The sequence below is a fragment of the Tetrahymena thermophila genome, assembly GCF_000189635.1.
Source record: "Tetrahymena thermophila SB210 genomic scaffold scf_8254444, whole genome shotgun sequence".
In the NCBI taxonomy this organism is placed as follows: domain Eukaryota; phylum Ciliophora; class Oligohymenophorea; order Hymenostomatida; family Tetrahymenidae; genus Tetrahymena; species Tetrahymena thermophila.
The window spans coordinates 85,058-106,838 of record NW_002476224.1 but is presented as its reverse complement, the minus strand read 5'-3'; the positions used below and the strand labels follow the sequence as shown (position 1 = coordinate 106,838).

At 23.9% G+C, this 21,781-nt stretch overlaps 5 protein-coding genes across 5 annotated transcripts; all 5 read right to left on the bottom strand. All coding sequences in view use genetic code 6, as the record gives it.

Moving 5' to 3' along the window:
• Positions 1–41: 41 nt before the first annotated feature.
• On the bottom strand, positions 42–1,731 carry TTHERM_00584770 (ankyrin repeat protein; the record flags this gene model as incomplete). Its single annotated transcript, XM_001032584.2, has 2 exons — positions 42–83; positions 148–1,731. The coding sequence occupies 2 exons, from the start codon at positions 1,729–1,731 to the stop codon at positions 42–44; spliced, it is 1,626 nt and encodes a 541-aa protein (XP_001032584.2).
• Positions 1,732–2,849: 1,118 nt separating this feature from the next.
• Positions 2,850–7,790, bottom strand: TTHERM_00584760 (transmembrane protein, putative; the record flags this gene model as incomplete). The annotated part of the gene is made up of 1 exon (XM_001032583.2): positions 2,850–7,790. The coding sequence occupies one exon, from the start codon at positions 7,788–7,790 to the stop codon at positions 2,850–2,852; it is 4,941 nt and encodes a 1,646-aa protein (XP_001032583.2).
• Positions 7,791–9,167: 1,377 nt separating this feature from the next.
• TTHERM_000584759 (ankyrin repeat protein) lies at positions 9,168–11,879 on the bottom strand (the record flags this gene model as incomplete). The annotated part of the gene is made up of 1 exon (XM_012799638.1): positions 9,168–11,879. The coding sequence occupies one exon, from the start codon at positions 11,877–11,879 to the stop codon at positions 9,168–9,170; it is 2,712 nt and encodes a 903-aa protein (XP_012655092.1).
• A 944-nt stretch (positions 11,880–12,823) lies between these two features.
• TTHERM_00584750 (ankyrin repeat protein) lies at positions 12,824–15,550 on the bottom strand (the record flags this gene model as incomplete). Its single annotated transcript, XM_001032582.2, has 1 exon — positions 12,824–15,550. The coding sequence occupies one exon, from the start codon at positions 15,548–15,550 to the stop codon at positions 12,824–12,826; it is 2,727 nt and encodes a 908-aa protein (XP_001032582.2).
• A 1,137-nt stretch (positions 15,551–16,687) lies between these two features.
• On the bottom strand, positions 16,688–21,691 carry TTHERM_000584749 (hypothetical protein; the record flags this gene model as incomplete). The annotated part of the gene is made up of 2 exons (XM_012799637.1): positions 16,688–17,894; positions 17,970–21,691. The coding sequence occupies 2 exons, from the start codon at positions 21,689–21,691 to the stop codon at positions 16,688–16,690; spliced, it is 4,929 nt and encodes a 1,642-aa protein (XP_012655091.1).
• Positions 21,692–21,781: the final 90 nt, after the last annotated feature.

Genomic DNA, 21,781 nt, shown 5'->3' with positions numbered 1-21,781 from the left:
ATCTAAGATATTAATCTATTACTAATTTAAATCTGTATTTATCAATAGTGTGGAGTTCTAATTGTGTTTTTATTGTATACTCTCTATTAGTTATTCAAATGTTTCAACTTTTTTCAATTAGTAATTTTCAAAATTATGTAAACTTACTTATTCGTATAGATCACTTGATTAACTACTCTCAAATATGATAGCAGGATATTTAATTAACATATTAGTGTTGTTTCTAAGCTAGTTATAATTGTTAACAAACAAATCCATCAAAATGTTTTTTTTCTCTACATTTTATGAATAGAGTTCTGTCACCCTTTCTTCAAATTACTCAAGATACTTTTTATAATCTTCTACAGTTTTAATTTTTTTCTATTTGATATTATTAATTTCTCCACATTTATCAAATTTTACTTCTTTTTTCATTTTCTGAAGTATTTATTGAAGCTCCTTTGGGTTTTCTCCTAATTTGTAAATGTCTGAAATCATTTCCTTACATTTTTTAACAATATTTCTTTGGTAATTATTCACTTAATAGCTAATTCTTTCAAATATTTATTCTACCCATGAGGATATTTCAGCTATTAGATCTTTTTTATTCATTGAACCATTATTAATCATGTTTATTAAGTCACTGCCATATTATGAATCTTGCATTTCCTTCTAGACTATTTAATCTATAAATGACTTAAAATTATTCAATTTCTGAACAACTGTGTTTTATTTAGTTATGCATTTATACTCATTTATCAGTCTTTCTTTTACTTTTGGATTTTGAGCTAATTGAAAAGGCTTTTTATTATTCTAATCAACTAAATGTATATCTGCTTAATTCTTAATTAAATAATCTAGCGTATCTTAATTTCCAGCTTCAGCAGCAATATGAATCGGAGCTTTTCCTAAGTTTGGTGGAATATAATTAACATCATATTTATAAACCTTTATTAATTTTTCAACTGATTCAACTGCATCTTATTAGGCATAATTGCAAAGTGCTTACTTATTGAATTCATCATCTTTTTAACCTTTTAGATTTTAAGGAATTTCACCTCTTAAGAAACAAACAAGCTTAGGAGATTTTTTCTTAATGTAAACTGAATCCAAAGTTGTGTATTCTAATTCTTCTTTAAATCCAAGCTGCTCCATTTTTTTCTTATCAACAAGCAATCCTGCTACTGTAATCTATCTCTAGGCTAAATTACATTTTGTTTTTTATTTTTCTTATGCCTAAATTAATCGATACTAGATTGGCTCTAAATCTTTATTATTTTATTTATTTATATTCAAGAAGGTTATAGGATTTGGTAATTATGCTTATAATTGTTCTACCATTTTTAAATGTTATTAAATTTCTTATTGTAATTATTTCATCAATTAAGCTTTATCTTTTTTCACTTTCTCCTAAACTTCTCTAATTACTTGCTTGTGTGTCTGATTATTATGTTAGGTGTACTCATGTTTGCATTCTTTACAAAACCAACTTCCATTTCTTTCCTCCATGCAACAGCATGATTTTTTATCATCTCCCACACTACAGTCTTCATGACAAACTTTTGAAGAGCATCCTGGATATAAGCACTACGTATTATCATAACCTAGTGGAACTAATTCAGCAATACGTTTAGTTTCATAATAGTAATCCTAGCCACATTTTACTTTATTATATTACTCTTTGCTATAATTTAAGTTAATTACAGCTGTATTAAGCTTTTATTATAAATCATATCCACTCAGTTAATTCATTTTTTTGATAATTTTTTTTTTCTTTACTTTTTAATTTTCAATATTTCATTTAATTAATATTTAAAAGATAATAAAGTATTTAATTAAAAAATAAAAAAAAGTATTTTATTGAATATAAAAATATTTCAATTATTTTTGAGGAGCCAATTTTATACCTTTTATAACTTTTATTAAATTATACCATAGTTAAATCATACTTATAAAATTAAACAAAATCACTATAATTAAAAAAAAAAAAGCACTTCATTTTAAAGTATGTTTCATTTTACCTTTTTATCTTAGCTCATTTATCAAACAAATATAATATTTTTCTATATTATTAATTTTCACCTTTTTTTTCCAAATAAAATGACTTTTTTATTATCAATTTATTTTGTTAAAAAACGGGTTTAATTGAAACTTGTAAGTTATATGCTATTCATAAACTAATTATTAGAATTAGATTTAAGTATATTTAATAAAAATATTTTCCTGTTTGAAAATCTTTTATGGTAGATTAACAATAATTTATAAATAAGAAGATTAGTAAATTGACTAGTTAATTTTTTAATAAAAAAGTAAATATAAATAAGTAAGATACTTTGAAAAAGTAGAGACAATTATTTTAAATATATCACTGAGTATAGTATAATAGAAAGGGTTTTTTTGTTATTTGGGCAAAAAATAAATTATTTATTTATAATTATATTCTAATTTATATATGTGAGATAAAAATGAGACGGGTTTAGGTGCCTGATTGTATATTTGATTAGGAATAAAGAAAAAAACTGATAGCCAACTAAAAATTTTAGAAAATTAATATATCTTAGTTAATGATTATCTACAGTATGCATAAGTTAATTAATAATTTCTTTTTTAAATTAAAAAAATGGTTTTTTTCCTTCGCTTTAATATGATCTTATAAAGTATTTTATGTGAAAAGAGTAAATTTTGTCTAAAACTTACTATCAATTTTAACAAGTGTTTATATATTATTTAAAATAAAAAACATAAAAATTTAGTTTAATTTCTTAATTTATTTTGAACAAAAAAATATAATATTTTTACTCATATAAATTTATTTAATTCAAATTTGGCTCACTTTTGATTTCTTTAAGTATTAGTGATACTTAGATAGATCATTTATCTTGCTCATCAAGTTTTATATCTTACTCATTCAAAATTTCGTCATCTTCAAACTGAATAATATCATCTTTTGAGTTATATTTAGGGATAGAACTTTATAGCCTCGAGAAAAGGCTTGGACACATAGATTTAGTTTCAACCAAGTTTTAATAATTTTGGCTATCTTTGACAATTAAATTTGATGATTAATCTTAAAAAATAGATAATCTTTAATTTGACTTGTTAATAGAATCTCTATGTTTCTATTCTTTTCTTTAACGTAGGACTTCTCTTAGTTTTTAAAGTTCTTGCAAATCTTCTTCTACTTAGAGTTCAAACTACCTAATAATGTACCCCTCTTCTGATATGAATCTTATTAAAACTATTTCTGTGTTTTAAAATTCAGGTGTTCCTTTAAGCATAACTAATCCAGGCTACAAGTCCAGCTTAAGCCAACAAGGAAGTTACATATTTCCTTATGGGCCATAAGGTTTATAATCTAGTCCTAATTTGCTTTCAAAACAAAATCCTGAGGGTAAATATCTTAAGGCTATAACACTGTTAATTCCATGAGGATTTATATGGATAGATTCACCACAACTAGGAAAAAGAGAGCTCGGATTCTTTTCTATTATTCCAGCTGCATCTGAAAACATAACCTTTTCTATTAGAAACAAATTGACTTTGTAGTTATTGTATATCATTTCAAATATTTTGTCTTTTAATAAATTATTCATATCTACATCGGTTATTAAATTTTTAATTTCTTCATCTATTTCAATTCCTAAATAATTAACAGCTTAAAATAATTTTTTAAAATAAAGAGAAAAAGTTGGAAAAGGAATGGTGTGTCCTGATGGGTTCAGCTCTTCTGTCGATTCTAGTTTTACCAAGCACTTATACCAGTCGTTATTGGTTAGTAAAGGATCTTAAATTTATGAATATTTTTTTATAAACTCATAAGCAAGTTAGCTTTTTGAATCTTGTTATAGTATTTTTCTTGCTAATAAAAATCTTAAACATTCATACAAAGAATTACTTTCATTCTTTATTTCATCAATATAGCTTTTTGTAGATTCTGATTTATTTCCAATTTAAAACTTAACATCATATTTAGATAAATCATTATAGAAAGCATCATAATTTATATCTCCATTTGTATTTAAATAGAGTTAAATAAATTTTTTATTTTTTTTATTTTAATTTTAAATTGAACTTTATAATTACATTCTTTACTTATATAAAAAAGCTATAGAGTTTATATTGTTTGTTACAATTTGCTAAATTTTTCCTACTCCTTCAAATACCTTAGCCATGACTCTACTTTTTCTTTTATCTTTATTTGTTTGTTAAGTTTTTTCTGTTTTAGTTTAAATTTTTTAAACAGGAAGTTTTTTATTTAATTCATGACAAATTTAAAGAGCAGCCTAGTATTCTTCAAGTATCAAAGGAATTTTAAGAATAAATTTTTCGTTTGGTTTGCAAATTATTTTACTGTACTAGTTTTTTTTACTATAAAATATATTGTATAAAGTACTTCTATTCTTATAAAGTCCCAAAAATCCAGTAAGAGGACCCAGGATAGTTATTATCCACTATACAACAAACATTACTGGTAACTAATTTACATTTATTGTAAATAACTATTTAACTTTAGTATAGCCATCAGACGCGGTTACTTATATAGTTAATTTAGTTTTGAAAGCATTTTAAGGAGGAGTTCCATAGAATTTTTATGATGCCTGATTATAAGCAAGCCAATCTGTATTATCAAATTATTAAAATTTATCTCCTTTCTGAATTAAAACTTCATAGGTAATTACTGCTTCGAAGTCTGGTACAATAAATGTCTATGGATCAATTGTAAATCCAAATTCTGTTAATATCTAAATATTATCAGTAAATTAGCTTTGCAAAGTTTTTTAAGGATTATTCTAAATATTCTACTTTTTTGCTAAGAATGGAAATTAAGTTACTGAATGATTAGTCTAAATAGGATAGTTCATTTAATCACTAACAGTTATCTAGGCAAGCATATCTTCATAATTTTAAGGTGGGATTGGATAAATGATAATTTTACTTGCTAAGAATTAATTAACATTTTAATATATTCCACTTATATTCAGAACATTTTAATCACTGTTTATTTATAGATTTATGCTTGGAGAATTTTTATAAATTAAATATCCTTATAATTTATGTATTTCAATTTATATGCTAACATTTGTTGCTTGAGTTGATATATAGTCTTTAGTTGACCCATCTATCACTAAAAATAAAGAGGGATGTATTAATAAATATATGGGTGTATATTATATAGAATTTAAGAGAGTATTTTTCAGAAGATTGCTGATGCAAGCATTATAAATTTTCTAATCTGCACTCTAATCAGGAAAAAGTAAAGTATCTCTGATAAAAATCTATTGGTCATTGTTAAAAGATAAATCAGGAGAAACTAAGGAATTTTCATTTATTATTCCATCTTATTTAAATTAAAGAAATATAGATGTTGCCTGATCTTGTGTTGTAGTGCATCTACCTTAGTTAAACTAAAAATCTTTTTCGAATAAAGGCCTTATAGTAGTAAAAAGTATTGTGTTTAGAAGTGGTTTGGGTAGATTTGTTGGATCTACAGCATCATTTGTTATTGTTATCGTCAATGAAATTTCAACAGGATCAAAATATATCCATGATGGCAAGGCTCTTTAGCTCTACTTTTGGTAAAGAGTTACACTGCTAACTACAATGTCTAGAGGCTAATATAACATACATGTGTTAAGCTTTATTGTTTAGCCAACCTTAAATTTATAAGTATCTGGATCATTAATTATATTGAATACCATATCACCAGAATCAGAATAACCAAGAACTTCAAGATAGTCAGTATGTATAAAAACTGAAATAGTCATAGGAAACTATCTCACTTAATTATTGTTGTTGATAAATAATATGCTATAATCTGGTTTTGAGCAAGTAAACATACCATTTTCTTCACCATATTGGTAATTAGACACGATAAATGGATTTTTATTATCAGAAATATCAAGTAAATAGATTTATCCTTACTGCATTGTAGAAATGATTACAGATTTTTCTTATGCCAAGAATGTAATGTCATTAGTCCATCCATCTACTACTAATTAAGAAAATTAATTTAATTATGGTAATTTTGTCTAATCCATTATAAAAAGACCTTATAGCCCATCTACCAAATAAAATTAAGAGCTGTATGTTAATGATTTATAAATTTGCTCAGCGCCAGTTGAGTCTTAGTAGTTTACCATCTAAATGTTAGACATATTCCTTATGTCAAGTACATAGTACCCATATCCCCTACAAGCTCCTATAAAATAATTTCCATCATATGAAAGCATAGCTCCTGTTGTAAAACCTTTCATATTTGTCAAAAAATTCCACTTTGCCTTCACATAATAGCTTCCTAAAGTTTATGTATCAACGAAAATTATAGATCTATCGATTGCACAAGCAACTAATGTATCTTCCATATTATTGTCTATATCCTTAATGTATCCAGTAAAAGGTTATCCATAAGGAATTTTTTATATCACCTTTATATCTCTGTAATTAGAAATATCAAGAACTGCCATAAAATTAGCACCATCATTAATTGAGGTTATCATTATTTTATAATCATTTTTGGTATAAAAAACATCAATATTTGCATTTTAACCTGGAGGTTTATATTACTTTTGAATAACATCAAAATATAATGGATTGCTAACATCGATAAACCATAGTCCATCAGTATCAAATGCTCCAATATAAACTTACCTTTTTGAATCATAATCACATCTCCAGTAGTATCTAGTATTTGACTAATCAAATCCTATTGAATGTGCTCCATTATACAGATTGACATACTTCAAACCTAAAATTGGCTTCATTCTCCTAAAGACCATAATAGATCTAGAATTAGAGAAGTAAAGATAGTTAGCTGTTGGAGATAGAGCAATAGAATTACCATGAAAAGGAAAATAAGACCACATGTATGTCTTAGGTGAAGTTTTATCAGTTATATCTATTGTGAAGATACCAAGAGATCTGACTCCTAAAAATAAAAAGTTATCGTCAGCTGATAAGCAAAATGAAAATGGAGAAGGAACTGCTACATTTGAAGGCCACCATTAAGAGAGGTAGTAAAAGAATTAATGAGGAATTTATTTTGGATCAGAATTAGTAACTTAAGAAAAATCAGCTAAGCTAAGTCCGTTTCTCTCATCTAAACTTATGAGGTATTTTTAATCTTTTGTAATTAACACATCATGTGAGTTTCCTTAAGTGATTCCTTAAAATTCACCAAGCAATTTCCCAATAATTTTTCCATTTTATTTTGTTAACTAAAAAATACCAAGCCCTGCACTGTCCTAGCATAAAATTAGATACTTATCATCAGGTGTTATAAGTCCTCCATATATTTACTGTTATTACCAATTGATATTTCCAGCCAGCACAGGATTGCTTTTTATCGATATGTCTAGAATTCTAACATTTCCATCTATTTGGAATAAAAATAATGTGTCTTCTTTCTCATTAATTTTAACATCAACAATGTAGACATTAACCTAATCTTAGCCTAAATATATAAAATCCTTACCAGAAAACTCGTATACAGTAAGAAATTGATTATTGCTCATGAATAAATACTTTGAGTCTTTTGTACAACCAAAACCTATGATATTGTCTGATGATTCTACAGATGTAATAACAGTATATGCCTATTAAGGATCGATTACTAATACTCCTGAATCTCCTGCAGAAACAAAAATTAAACCAGTTAATGGGCTTACGCATATCTTTGAGAAATTACTTTACTATCCTTTTGATTTTATTATGTAGCTATACTATGGAGAATAAATCCAATTTTATGGAATTTAACCATTTATTGAAACTAATAAAAAAATTACTATTAAGATTTAAAAAACTTATTTTCTCATTATTTTTGAGTATTTTGAAATAAGTGATACTTTTCCAAATAAAAAAATACTATAATTATCTGTATTTCAAATAATTAATAACTTTATTATATTCGATTAATATATTAACTAAGTTAGTTGTATAAGCAATAAACTTCTACTTTAATTTAGTAATTCAAATAAAAAGAAATCAGTATATAATCTTTAAATTATTAAATTTTGTATTTAAATACTATAAATGACTTGTTTTAAAAGCATAATTTTTATTTATTTGAAAATAAGGTCAAAAGTTCAAAGAGTAAAATTACAAATCAATTTTAGGTTACCAATAAAAAATTAATAATTTTTGAATGAAAATTATTTTATCAAAATATTATTTTAAACAATTTAATTATTAAGGAAAAATAATTATTTCCATAAATATTTAAAAAAAATAAGTTTCTTCTCTAAAATTAATATCTCCAATACTTTTATTTTAGTATTCTTTTACTATATTTTCTAAATTTAAAAAGTTCTAAAATATTATTTTACTTTTTTGAAAGAATTAAAGAGAAGTTTTTCAAAAAAATAAATGTGATTTTATATGTTTATTTTTAAATTAAAATAAATAAAAAAACAAAGTTCATTTTTTAATTCTGAGGTTTTAGTTTAACTCTTAAAATAACTAATTTATCATTTCTAATATAAAATTTATTTTTTATAAAACCTTCACAAAAAAGCATAAACTTCTAGATGCATTAATCTAATACCTAACACTATGAAAAACATTTATTAAATTTTTTTATTGTTTATATAATAGATAGAAATTATTAAAAGAGATAATAATATCATCATCATCATCATAATAGATTAAAATTTTTATACAATACTAGAATATTTAAAATGTATATGAACCTAGAAAATTAGGAAAAAAATTGGTAGAAATTGTTGAAAATCATTTTTTTAAAATGTGAAATTAAATAAAGTTTTGCTGTTCCTGCATTTGAAATATCACGAACCATGATATCATAATTTGTGATATTTCAAATAATTTTTATTTTCGTAATGAATATTTTTTTTCTCTAAATCTTAATTATTTTCTAAATATTTGATTTCAAAATGTTTACAAAAATTAACAATAAAAAATTAAAAAATAAAAATCTATTTTTAATTAAAAATTTAATATCTAAAATTACATATTTATTAATAATAAAAAATCATAAAATAAATATTTATTTAAAAAAGATAAAATTATTTAACTAATTAATCTAATGTGTAGTTACCCCAGGAATTAAATTCTTATTTTTCCACATCCATAAGAATTTAATACCTGGAAGTACTATATTAATTTTATCAAAATGTAACTTATTGCTTTTTTAACAATAAATTATAAATATTTTCTTGATAAATTTAGTATCATCATTTTGGGATTTATTCAATAGTTATTTCATAAGCAACTTTGTTTTGATTTTTTTTTATTTGTTTACTAATACATTAGAATTTAGAAAAGAAAGGAAATAAGAATTCTTCCTATCCTTTACATTTACTAATTATTTCCAAATATTTAGGTCTTTGATAGTAAGGAATATTATACTATTTTTTTACATAAATCTTAAATAAAAGATAGAAATTTTTATTTGCCACCCATCCCTCACAAAAGCTAATATCAGAAGAAGATGATGTAAATGCAGGAAAATAAAAAATCTAATTTTCATTATATTAATTGTATGTCTATTCACTCTCTAATTAATCATTCATTCCTACTGATCTGTAAAAAATAAGATCATCTTATTAATCCTAAGGTTTTCCATCATAATAATTTTAAATGGAGTAATTTAGAAGTATAATTTATCTTGAAAGATATTAAAATATTACTTCATTACCAAAATAAGTTCCACTATTTAAAAAATGGCAAAATGGTCCTTCAGTATAAGAATATATTAAGCCAAGTTTTTCTTATTCATATATGTGCCAACCTTCATACCTTTTTTTATCAATTATACTTATCCTTTATATCCATTTAGAAATATTAGCTTTATAACGATTTATAGCATAATTATTTTTACGGAGGGACATATAGTTATTAATATCTTCTGAAGTTTTTTGATTATATTATTAGAATTCTTCGTATATTTTAAAAAACTATATTTCATTTTTGCTAATTGGAGTGTTTCTTAGTACTATATCTTAGTTTCTTGGATTGTTAATAAATAAAAATAACATTTCAGATGGTATCATTCCTTAAATTTTCAAATTTTTGTCATCATAAAATAAATGATTAATGACCTTAGAGGTTTTACTAAAACTCATTAATTTTTATTACAATTTCTATGGAACTTAAATATTTCCAAGATTTCTTCCAACTAAAATTATTTTTTTTAACTTAGATAAATTTTATTTATTCTACTTATCCATCTAATCTAAGATATTAATCTGTTACTAGTTTAGATCTGTATTTATCAATAGTGTAAAATTCTAATTGTGTTTGCATTGTATATCCTTTATCAATTATTCGAATGTTTCAACTTTAATCAATATATGTTTTTCAAAGTTATGTTAACTTGCTTATTCATATAGATCACTTGATTAACTACTCTCAAATACGATGGCAGGATATTTAATTAACATATTAGTTTTGTTTCTAAGTTATTTATAATTTTTAACAAACAAATCCATCAAAATGCTTTTTTTCTCTATATTTTACGAATAGAGTTGTGTTAGTCTATGTTCAAATTACTCAAGATACTTTTTATAATCTTCAACAGTTTGAATTTTTTTCTATTTGATATTTTTAATTTCTCCACAATAATCAAATTTGACTTCTTTTTAGATTTTATGACGCATTTATTGAAGCTCCTTTGGATTTTCTCCAAATTTATAAATATCTGAAATCATTTCTTTGCATTTTTTTACAATATTTCTCTGTTACTTATTAACTTAATTGCTAATTTTTTCAAATATTCCTTCTACCTTTGAGGATATTTTAGCTACTAGATCTTTTTTATTTGTTTAACCAGTGTTTATTAAATCAGCATCATAATATGAATCTTGGATTTCCTTCTTTACTATTTAGTCTATAAATGAATTAAAGTTATTGAATTTCTGAATAATAGTTTTTTCTTTAGTTATGCATTTATACTCATTTATCAGTCTTTCTTTTACTTTTGGATTTTGAGCTAATTGATAAGGTTTTTTATTATTATTATCAACTAAATTTAAATCTGCATAATTCCTAATTAAACAATCTAATGAATCTAAATGTCCAGCTTCAGCAGCAATATGTATTGGAGCTTTTCCTAAGTTTGGTGGAATATAATTAACATCATATTTATGGACCTTTATTAATTTTTCAATTGATTCAACAGCATCTTATTAGGTATAATTGCAAAGAGCTTATTTATTGAATTCGTCATCTTATTAACCTTTTAGTTCTTAAGGAATTTCACCTCTTAAGAAAGAAACAAGCTTAGGAGATTTTTTCTTAATATAAACTGAATCCAAAGTTGTGTATTCTATATCTTCTTTAAATCCAAGTTGCTCCATTTTTTTCCTATCTGCTAGCAGTCCAGCTACAACTATCTACTTTTTGGTTATATTACATTCTGTTTTTTGTTTCTCTTATGCACAAATAGTTCTGTACTAGCTCGACTCTAAATCATTCTTATTTTATTTATTTATATTTAAGAAGGTTATAGGATTTGGTAATTATGCTTTTAATTATTCTACTTTTTTTAAATTTTATTAAATTTCTTATTCTAATTATTTCAACTATTAAGCTTTATCTTTTTTCACTTACTCCTTAACTTCTCTAGTTACTTACCTATGTGTCTAATTATTATGTTAGGTGTATTCATGGTTGCATACTGTACAATACCAACTTCCATCTCTTTCCTCCATGCAACAGCAATTTTTTTTATCATCTCCCACACTACAGCCTTCATGACAAACTATTGAAGAGCATGCTGGCAATAAGCACTAGGTATTATCATGACCTAGTGGAACTAGTTCAGTATAACTTTTAGTTATATAATAGTAATCAGAACTAGATTTTACTTTATTATATTCATCTTTACTATTTTTTAAGGTAATTAAAGCTGCATTAAGCTTCTATTATTGGTCATATCCACTCATTTTAATTAAATTTTTTGATTTTTTATTTAGATCTTTTCTTTTTAATTTTAAATATTAGATTTTATTAATAATCAACAGATACGAAAGTTTTTAACTAAAGAATAAAAGTATTTTATTAAAAATTAAAAGTATTTTATTTATCGAAAATAAAAATTTTCATATATTGATGAACCAATTTAATGAGTTATCTTACTTATCTTAAATTTACCATATTTAAATTCTACTTATTAAATTAAACAATCTCAAATGTATCGAAAAAAAAAAAACACTTCATTTTACAGTATGTTTCATTTGATCTTTAACTTTTTAAGACTTTATATTATCTTAGTCCATTTATTTAATAAGAATTATATTTTTCTATAAAATATAATTAATTTTCATATTTTTTTTCCTCATAAAATGAGATATTTATTATCAATTTATTTTGTTATAAAATTGGTTTGATTGTAAAATTATTAGTTAAATGATATCCATAAACTAATTATTAAATTTAGATTTAAGCAAATTTAAAAAAATATTATTGCTGTTTGAAAATCTTTTATGGTAGATTAACAATAATTAATAAATAAGAAAATTAATTAAGTGACTCATTAATTTTTTAATAAGAAAGTGTAAAAAAATTAAGAAAGATACTTTTAAAATGAAGAGATGATAATTTTAATAAAATAAATATATTAGTGAGAAGAATAGAAGGGGTTTTTTGGTTAGTTGGCTAAATTATTTATTTATTTACAATTAAATTCTAATTTATATATATGAGATAAAAATGAGATCGGTTTAGGTGCCTGATTAAATATAAGCATAAATAAAAATTAATATTAGAGAGTTGCAATTTTAAAAATTTTTTAAAAAATACGATAAATATTAATTTTATCAATATGTAATTTTTATTTTATTGACAAATATTTTAAATTAGAAATATTTTCTTGATAAACTTACAATCATCATTTTGGGATTTATTCAATAGTTATTTCATACACTTTTTTATTATTCTTATTTTTAATTTCTTTACTAATACATTAGAATTTAGAAAAGAAAGGAAATAAGAATTCTTTCTATCCCTTAAATAAACTAATTTCTTCCAAATATTTAGGTCTTTGATGATATGGAATATTATATTATTTTTTTATGTAAATATTAAACATAATATAATAATTTCTATCATTTTATTTCATCCATTTTTCACTAAATTCAGCATTAGAAGAAGATGATGTAAATGCAGGAAAATAAAAAATCTAATTTTCATTATATTAATTATATACTTAATCAAGCTCTAATTAGCTATCCATTCCTATTGTTCTGTAAAAAATAAGATCATCTTATTAATCCTAAGGTTTTCTATCATCATAATTTTAAATGGAGTAATTTAGAAGTAAAATTTATCTTGAAAGATATTAAAATATTTTTTCGTCACCCAAATTAATTCCTACATTTAAAAAGTAGCAAAATGGTCCTTAAGTATAAGAATTCATTAAGCCAATTGTTTCTTATTTATTTATATGCCAATCTTCATATTATTTTTTGTTTTCACTACTTATGTAGTTTATCCATCTAGAAACATTGGCTTTATACAAATTTATAGCACTGTTATTTTAACGGAGGAACATAGAGATATTAATTTCTTCACAAATTTTTGTATTATATTATAAAAATTCTTCGTATGTTTTAAAAAGCTCAATTTCATTTTTGCTAATTGGAGTGCTTTATAGGACTATATCTTAGCTACTTGAATTATTAATAAATAAAAATAACATTTCAGATGGTATCATTCCTTAAATTTTCAAATTTTTGTCATCATAAAATAAATGATTAATGACCTTTGAGTTTTTGCTTACGCACATTAACTTTTCTTACAATTTCTCTGGAACTTAAATATTTTCAAGTTTTCTTCCAACTAAAAATATTTTCCTCAATACTGGTTAATTTTATGTATTTAACTTATCCATCTAATCTAAGATATTAATCTGTTACTAATTTAGATCTGTATTTATCAATAGTGTAAAATTATAATTGTGTTTGCATTGTATATCCTCTATCAATTATTCAAATGTTTCAACTTTATTCAATTTATAATTTTGAAAATTATGCAAACTTACTTATTTGTATAGATCGCTTGATTAACTACTCTCAAATATGATAGCAGGATATTTAATTAACATATTAGTGTTGTTTCTAAGCAAGTTATAATTTTTAACAAACAAATCCATCTCAATGTTTTTTTCTTCTACGTTTTATGAACAGATTCCTCTCAACCTTTCTTCAAATTACTCAAGATACTTTTTATAATCTTCTGCAGTTTAAATCTCTTTCTATTTGATACTTTCAATTTCTCCACATTTATCAAATTTAACTTCTTCTTAGATTTTCTGAAGCATTTATTTAAGCTCCTTTGGGTTTTCTCCTAATAAATAAATATCTGAAACCATTTCCTTACATTTTTAAACAATATCCCTTTAGTAATTATTCACTTATTAGCTAATTCTTTCAAATATTTCTTCTACCTTTGAGGATATTTCAGCTACTAGATCTTTTTTATCATTTGTATCAGAATTAATCATATTTATTAAATCAGTGTAATATTATGAATCTTGCCTTTCATTCTACACTATTTAGTCTATAAATGACTTAAAATCATTCAATTTCTGAAAAACTGATTTTTATTTAGTTATGAAATTATACTCATTAACCAATCTTTCTTTTACTTTTGGATTTTTAGCTAATTGATAAGGCTTTTTATTATTATTATCAACTAAATTTATATCTGCCTAATTCTTAATTAAAAAATCTACAGTATCTAAATTTCCAGCCTCTGCAGCAATATGAATTGGAGCTTTTCCTAAGTTTGGTGGAATATAATTAACATCATATTTATAAACCTTTATTAATTTTTCAACTGATTCAACTGCATCTTATTAGGCATAATTGCAAAGTGCTTATTTATTGAATTCGTCATCTTATTAACCTTTTAGTTCTTAAGGAATTTCACCTCTTAAGTAAGAAACAAGCTTAGGAGATTTTTTCTTGATGTAAACTGAATCCAAAGTTGTGTATTCTACATCTTCTTTAAATCCAAGCTGCTCCATTTTATTCTTATCTACTAGCTATCTAGCTACTGCAATCTACTTCTAGGTTAAATTACATTATTTTTTTTATTTTACTTATGCCTAAATTATTTTTTACTAGCTAGGCTCTAAATCTTTATTATTTTATTTATTTATATTTAAGAAGGTTATAGGATTGGGTAATTATGCTTATAAATGTTCTACAATTTTAAAATTTTAGTAAATTTATTCCTGTAATTTTTTCAACAATTAAGTTTTATCGTTTTTCACTTACTCCTTAACTTCTCTAATGACTTGCCTGTGTGTCTAATTATTATGTTAAGTGTACTCATGTTTGCATACTGTACAATACCAACTTCCATCTCTTTCCTCCATGCAACTGCATGATTTTTTATTATCTCCCACTCCACAGCCTTCATGACAAACAATTGAAGAGCATCCTGGATATAAGCACTAGGTATTATCATGACCAATTGGAACTAATTCAGCATAACGTTTAGTTACATAATAGTAATCATCACTACAATTTACTTAATTATATTAAGTTTTGCTGTTTTTTAAGGTAACTAAAGCTGCATTAAGCTATTATTAAATGTCATATCCACTCATTATTATTATATTTTGATTTTTTTATTTTTTTATTTTATTTTTAATTTTAAATATTTCATTTAAGTGATATTCAAAAAGGAAGCTGTTAAATTAAAAAATAAACTATATTAATTAAAAGTATTTTATTAATTAAAGGTGTTTTTTTAATAAAAAGTATTTAATTAATTGAAAATTAAAAGTGTTTTATTAATTAAAAGTATTTTATTGATAATAAAAAGTATATAATTAATTGAAAAAATTAAAAGTATTTTATTGAAAATAGAAATATTTAACGTTTTGTTGAGGAACTAATTTTTTCCCTTATCTTACTTATCTAAAATTTTATTAAAAAAATACTCGATTTTAAACTAAGTTTCATTTTACCTTTAATTTTTAAGACATATAGATAATCTTAGTTCATTTATTTATTAAAAAAAATATTTTTCTGTAAGATATAATAAATTTTTATTAGCCATATTTTTTGAAATTTCGTAATTTATTTATTAGAAACGGTTTAATTTTATTTTGCATATATAAGAATATAAAGAGAAACAGTTTAATTATTTGTTCAATCTTTAAATTAAATAAATAAAAAACGGATTTTGTTGGTAAGAGCCACCTTCATTTATTGCATAGAATAAAACTCCATTAATTTCCATATGATCCATCATAATCCTTAAAAAAATTAATTTATTGTTGACATTTAAGCATTTCAGAGTATGAATCAGATTAAATTTAATCTTAAAGTCTATTTTATTTTTTCAAGTCTCATCTACCATTTAGTGTATGAAAGATTTTTTTATGATACAATTAAAAATAATGTAATAAAAAAATGAATTGGATCTATCCCAATGAGATAGTTAGTTATCTATAATTATCTTTATTATAAAAATATTTTATTTGTTTAATGAGTTAATAAAAATAATTAATTTAATTAAAAATTTATTTATATTTGTATTATAAAACATAAAAAAGCATATTTAAAATCCTAGTAAAATAAGATTACAAAATCTATTGGATAATTAAAAATTATAACAATAAATATCAAATATAATTGTATAAATTTAATTATAAATAACATACTAAATAATTGTAAAATCAACAATCTTACCTATTGCTTAACTTAATTCTGAGATAGAAAATCAGCTTTATTTTTATTCAATAATCATTACTGAATCCATTTTGTGTTGAAATTTGATTTCTCTTAGTATTAGAGTTATTTTACAAGGATTCTTTTGGTTGGATATCAAGCTTAATTTCATCGTCTTACAAAACTTCATCGTCCTCAAAATTAAATATTTCTTCATTCAAATTATACTTTAGAGAATCACCATATGGTTTTGAGAAAATACTAGGACTAATAGATTTAGATTCAATCATTTGCAAACAATTTTAATTTTCTTTTATTATCATGTTTTATGATGAGTTTAAAATGAGGGTTTAAGCTTAATTTAATTTTTTAAACGAATCTCTTTTCTTCAGTTATATTTTTGAATGCATCATTTGTCTAAGCTTTTAAAGTTTTTGCAAGTCTTCTTCTACTTATAGTTCAAACTATTTAATAATATATCCTTCTTCTGAAGTGAATCTAATTAAGACTATTTCTGAATTTTAAAATTCAGGTTTTCCTTTAAGCATAACTAACCCAGGTTACAAGTCTAGCTAAAGCCAACATGGGAGTTATATATTTCCTTAAGGACCATAAGGTTTATAATCTAGACCTAAATATTTTTCAAAGCATAACCCTGATGGTGAATATCTAAAGGCAACAACACTTTTAATTCCTTAAGGATTTATATGGATTGATTCACCACAGCTTGGAAAAAGAGAGCTCGGACTATTTTCTTTTATTCCAGCTGCATCAGAAAATATAACTTTTTCAATTAAAAATAAATTTATTTTATACTTTTCGTATAATACCTCAAATATTTTTTCTTTGATTAAATGATTAGTCTCTCCGTCAGGAATTAAATTATCAATTTCTTCACCTGTTTAAATACCTAAATAATTAACTGCCTAAATTAATTTTTTTAAATAGAGTGAAAAAATTGGAAAGAGTATAGTATGTCCTGATGGATTCAGTTCTTCTGTTGATTCTAGCTATACTAAAGACTTATACCAATCATTATTTGTTAATTATGGATCATTGATTTAAGAATATTTTTTTAAAAATTCATAAACAATTTGGCTTTTTGAATCTTGGTTTAGTATTTTTCTTGCCAAAAAAAATCTTAAACATTCATATAAAGATTTACTTTCATTTTTTATTTCATCTATATAGCTTTTTGTGCTTGTCGTGGTGTTGCCAATTTAAAAAATGATATCATACTTAATTAAGTCATCATAGAAAGCATCATAATTTATACTTCCATTTGAGTTTAAATAAAATTAAATAAATTTTCTATTTTTGTTATTTTAAGTCTTCAATTTCAATTTTTACTTATAAATAGATGCTATTGATGACAAATTATTCTTAACAACTTCCTAAGTTTTTCCTGCTTCTTCAAATAAATTTGATTTAAGAGCTGTAATTTTTATTTTTTTTTCATCTAGTTCTAAAATTTTTTCTGTTTACTATTATTCATTTTGACAAGGCAGTTTTTTATTTAATTGATGACATATTTTAAGAGCAGCCTAGTATTCTTCGAGTATCAAAGGAATTTTTAGTAAGAACTATTTGTTTGGTTTGCAAATTATCTTACTATACTAGTTCCTTTTACTATAAAATATATTGTATAAAGTACTTCTATTCTTATAAAGTCCCAAAATTCCAGTTAGAGGACCCAAAATAGTTACTATCCATTATATAATAAACATTAATGGCAATTCACTTATATGTATTGTAAATATTTATTAAGTTTGTGTATATCCATCAGATGCAGTTACTTATATGGTTAATTAAGTTTTGAAAGCATTTTAAGGAGGAATTCCATAAAATTTTTATGATTCTTAATTGTATGTAAGCCAGTCAGTATTATCAAATTATTGAAATTTATCTCCTTTCTGAATCAAAACTTCATAGGTAATTACTGCATCAAAGTCTGGGACAATAAATGTTTATGGGTCAATTGTAAATCCAAATTCAGTTAATATTTAAATATCATCATTAAATTGGGATTAAAGAGTCTTTTATGGATTATTCTAAATATTCTACTTTTATACTAAGAACGGAAATTAAGTAACTGAAAGATTTGTCTAAATAGGATAGTTCATTTAATCTGTAACAGTAATATTCGCGAGCATATCTTCATAGTTTTTAGGAGGGATTGGAAATATTATAATTTTGCTTGTTAAAAATTAATTAACATTATTTTATGTACCACTGATATTCAAAATATTTTAATCATCATTTATTTGTATATTAATGCTTTCAGAATTTTTATAAATTAAGTATCCTTATAATTTATATATTTCAATTTAAATGCTGACATTTGATGCTTGAGTGGATATGTAATTCTTAGTTGATCCATCTATAACTAATGATAAAGAAGGATATACTAGAATATAAATGGGAGTATATTAGATTGAATTCAAAAGAATGTTTTTCAGAAGATTACTGACACAAGAGTTATAAATTTATTATTCTCTGCTTTCACTTGGAAAAAGTGAAGTATCACTAATAAAAATCTATTAATCATCATTAAAAAATAAATTTGGAGAAACTAACCTATTTTCATCTATTATTCCATCTTATTTAAATTAAAGGTAAATAGCTTCTGCTTAATCTTTTGTTGTGGTGCACATTCCATTATTGAATTAAAAGTCTTATGCATATAATGGTCTCAGTGTTGTAAAAAGAAGTGTATTTAAAAGAGGCTTAGGTAGATTTGTTGGATCAACAGCATCATTTGTTATTTCTACTATCAATGATATTTCAATTGGATCATAATAAATCCAAGATGGTAAGGCTCTTTGGCTTTGCTTTTGATAAAGAGTAACGCTGCTAACTACAATGTCTATAGGTTAATATAACATACAAGTGTTCAGCTTAATTTTTTAGCCAACTTTAAATTAAAAGGTGTCAGGATCATTAATTATATTGAATTCCATATCACCAGAATCAGAATAACCGAGAACTTCAAGATAGTCAGTATGTATATAAACTGAAGTAGTCATAGGAAACTCTCTCACTTAGATATTATTGTTTATAAATAATATACTATAATCTGGTTTTGAGCAAGTAAACATACCATTTTCTTCTCCATATTGGTAATTAGACACTATAAATGGATTTTTATTATCAGAAATATCTAGTAAATAGATTTGTCCTTGCTGCATTGTAGAAATTATTACAGTTTTTTCTTATGCCAAGAATGTAATGTCATTAGTCCATCCATCTACTACTAATTAAGAAAATTAATTTAATTATGGTAATTTTGTCTAATCCATTATAAAAAGACCTTAAAGCCCATCTACCAAATAAAATTGATAGCTGTAAGTTAATGATTTATACACTTACTCAGCACCTGTTGAATCTTAGTAGTTTACCATCTAAATGTCAGACATATTCCTAATGTCAAGTACATAGTACCCATATCCCCTGCAAGCCCCTACAAAATAGCTTCCATCATATGAAAGCATAGCTCCTGTTGTAAAACCTCTCATATTTGTTAAAAAACTCCACTTTGCTTTGACATAATAGCTTCCTAAAGTTTATGTATCAACAAAAATTACAGATCTATCGATAACGCAAGCTACTAATGTATCTTCCATATTATTGTCTATATCCTTTATGTACCCAGTAAAAGGTTATCCATAAGGAATTTTTTATATCACCTTTATATCTCTGTAATTAGAAACATCAAGAACTGCCATAAAATTAGCACCATCATTAATTGAGGTTATCATTATTTTATAGTCATTTTTTGTATAAAAAACATCAATATTTGCATTTTAACCTGGAGGTTTATATTACTTTTGAATAACATCAAAATATAATGGATTGCTAACATCGATAAACCATAGTCCATCAGTATCAAACGCTCCAATATAAACTTACCTTTTTGAATCATAATCACATCTCCAGTAGTATCTAGTATTTGACTAATCAAATCCTATTGAATGTGCTCCATTATACAGATTTACATACTTCAAACCTAAAATTGGCTTCATCCTCCTAAAAATCATAATAGATTTAGAATTAGAGAAGTAAAGATAGTTAGCTGTTGGAGATAGAGCAATAGAATTACCATGAAAAGGAAAATAAGACCACATGTATGTGTTAGGTGAAGTTTTATCAGTTATATCTATTGTGAAGATACCAAGAGATCTGACTCCTAAAAATAAAAAGTTATCGTCAGCTGATAAGCAAAATGAAAATGGAGAAGGAACTGCTACATTTGAAGGCCACCATTAAGAAAGGTAGTAAAAGAATTAATAGGGGTATTATCTTGGATCAGAATTAATTACTTATGAAAAATCAGCGAAGCTCAACCCGTTTCTTTCATCTAAACTAATGAGATATTTTTAATCTTTTGTAATTAATACATTATGCGAGTACCCTTAAGTATACCCATCGAATTAACCAACAAATTTCCCACTAATTTAGCCATTTTATTTGGTTAACTAAAAAATACCAAGCCCTGCACTATCTTGACATAAAATTAGGTATTTATCATCTGGCGTTATTAGACCCCCATATATTTACTACTATTGCCAGTTAATATTTCCTACCAAAATCGGATTGCTTTTTATAGATATATTTAAGAATCTAACATTCCCATCTATTTAGAATATAATTAATGTATCTTCTTTCTCATTAATTTTAATATCAACAATGTAGATTTTCTCCTAATCTTATCCTAATTATGTAAAACTTTTACCAGAAAATTCATACACTGTTAACTATTAGTCGTTACTCATAAATAAATATTTTGAGTCTTTTGTGCAAGCAAACCCTATGATATTATCAGATGATTTTATGGATGTAGTAACTTTATATTCTTATTCAGGATCTATAACTAAGACTCCTGAATCTCCAGCAGAAGCAAAAATTAAACCAGTTATTGGGCTGACATAAATCTTAGAGAAACTATTTTCCTATCCATTCGCTTTTATTATATAGCTATACTATGGTGAATAAATCCAATTTTATGGAATTTAACAATAAATTTAGAAAAACAATAAAGAAGCTATTAAGATTTGAAAAAGTTGCTTTTACATAATTTTTATTATTTTTTAAAAAAGTGGTATATAATTGTAAAATAGTCCTTTAGTAATTAGTTCTTCAAATAATTAATTGCTTAATAAATA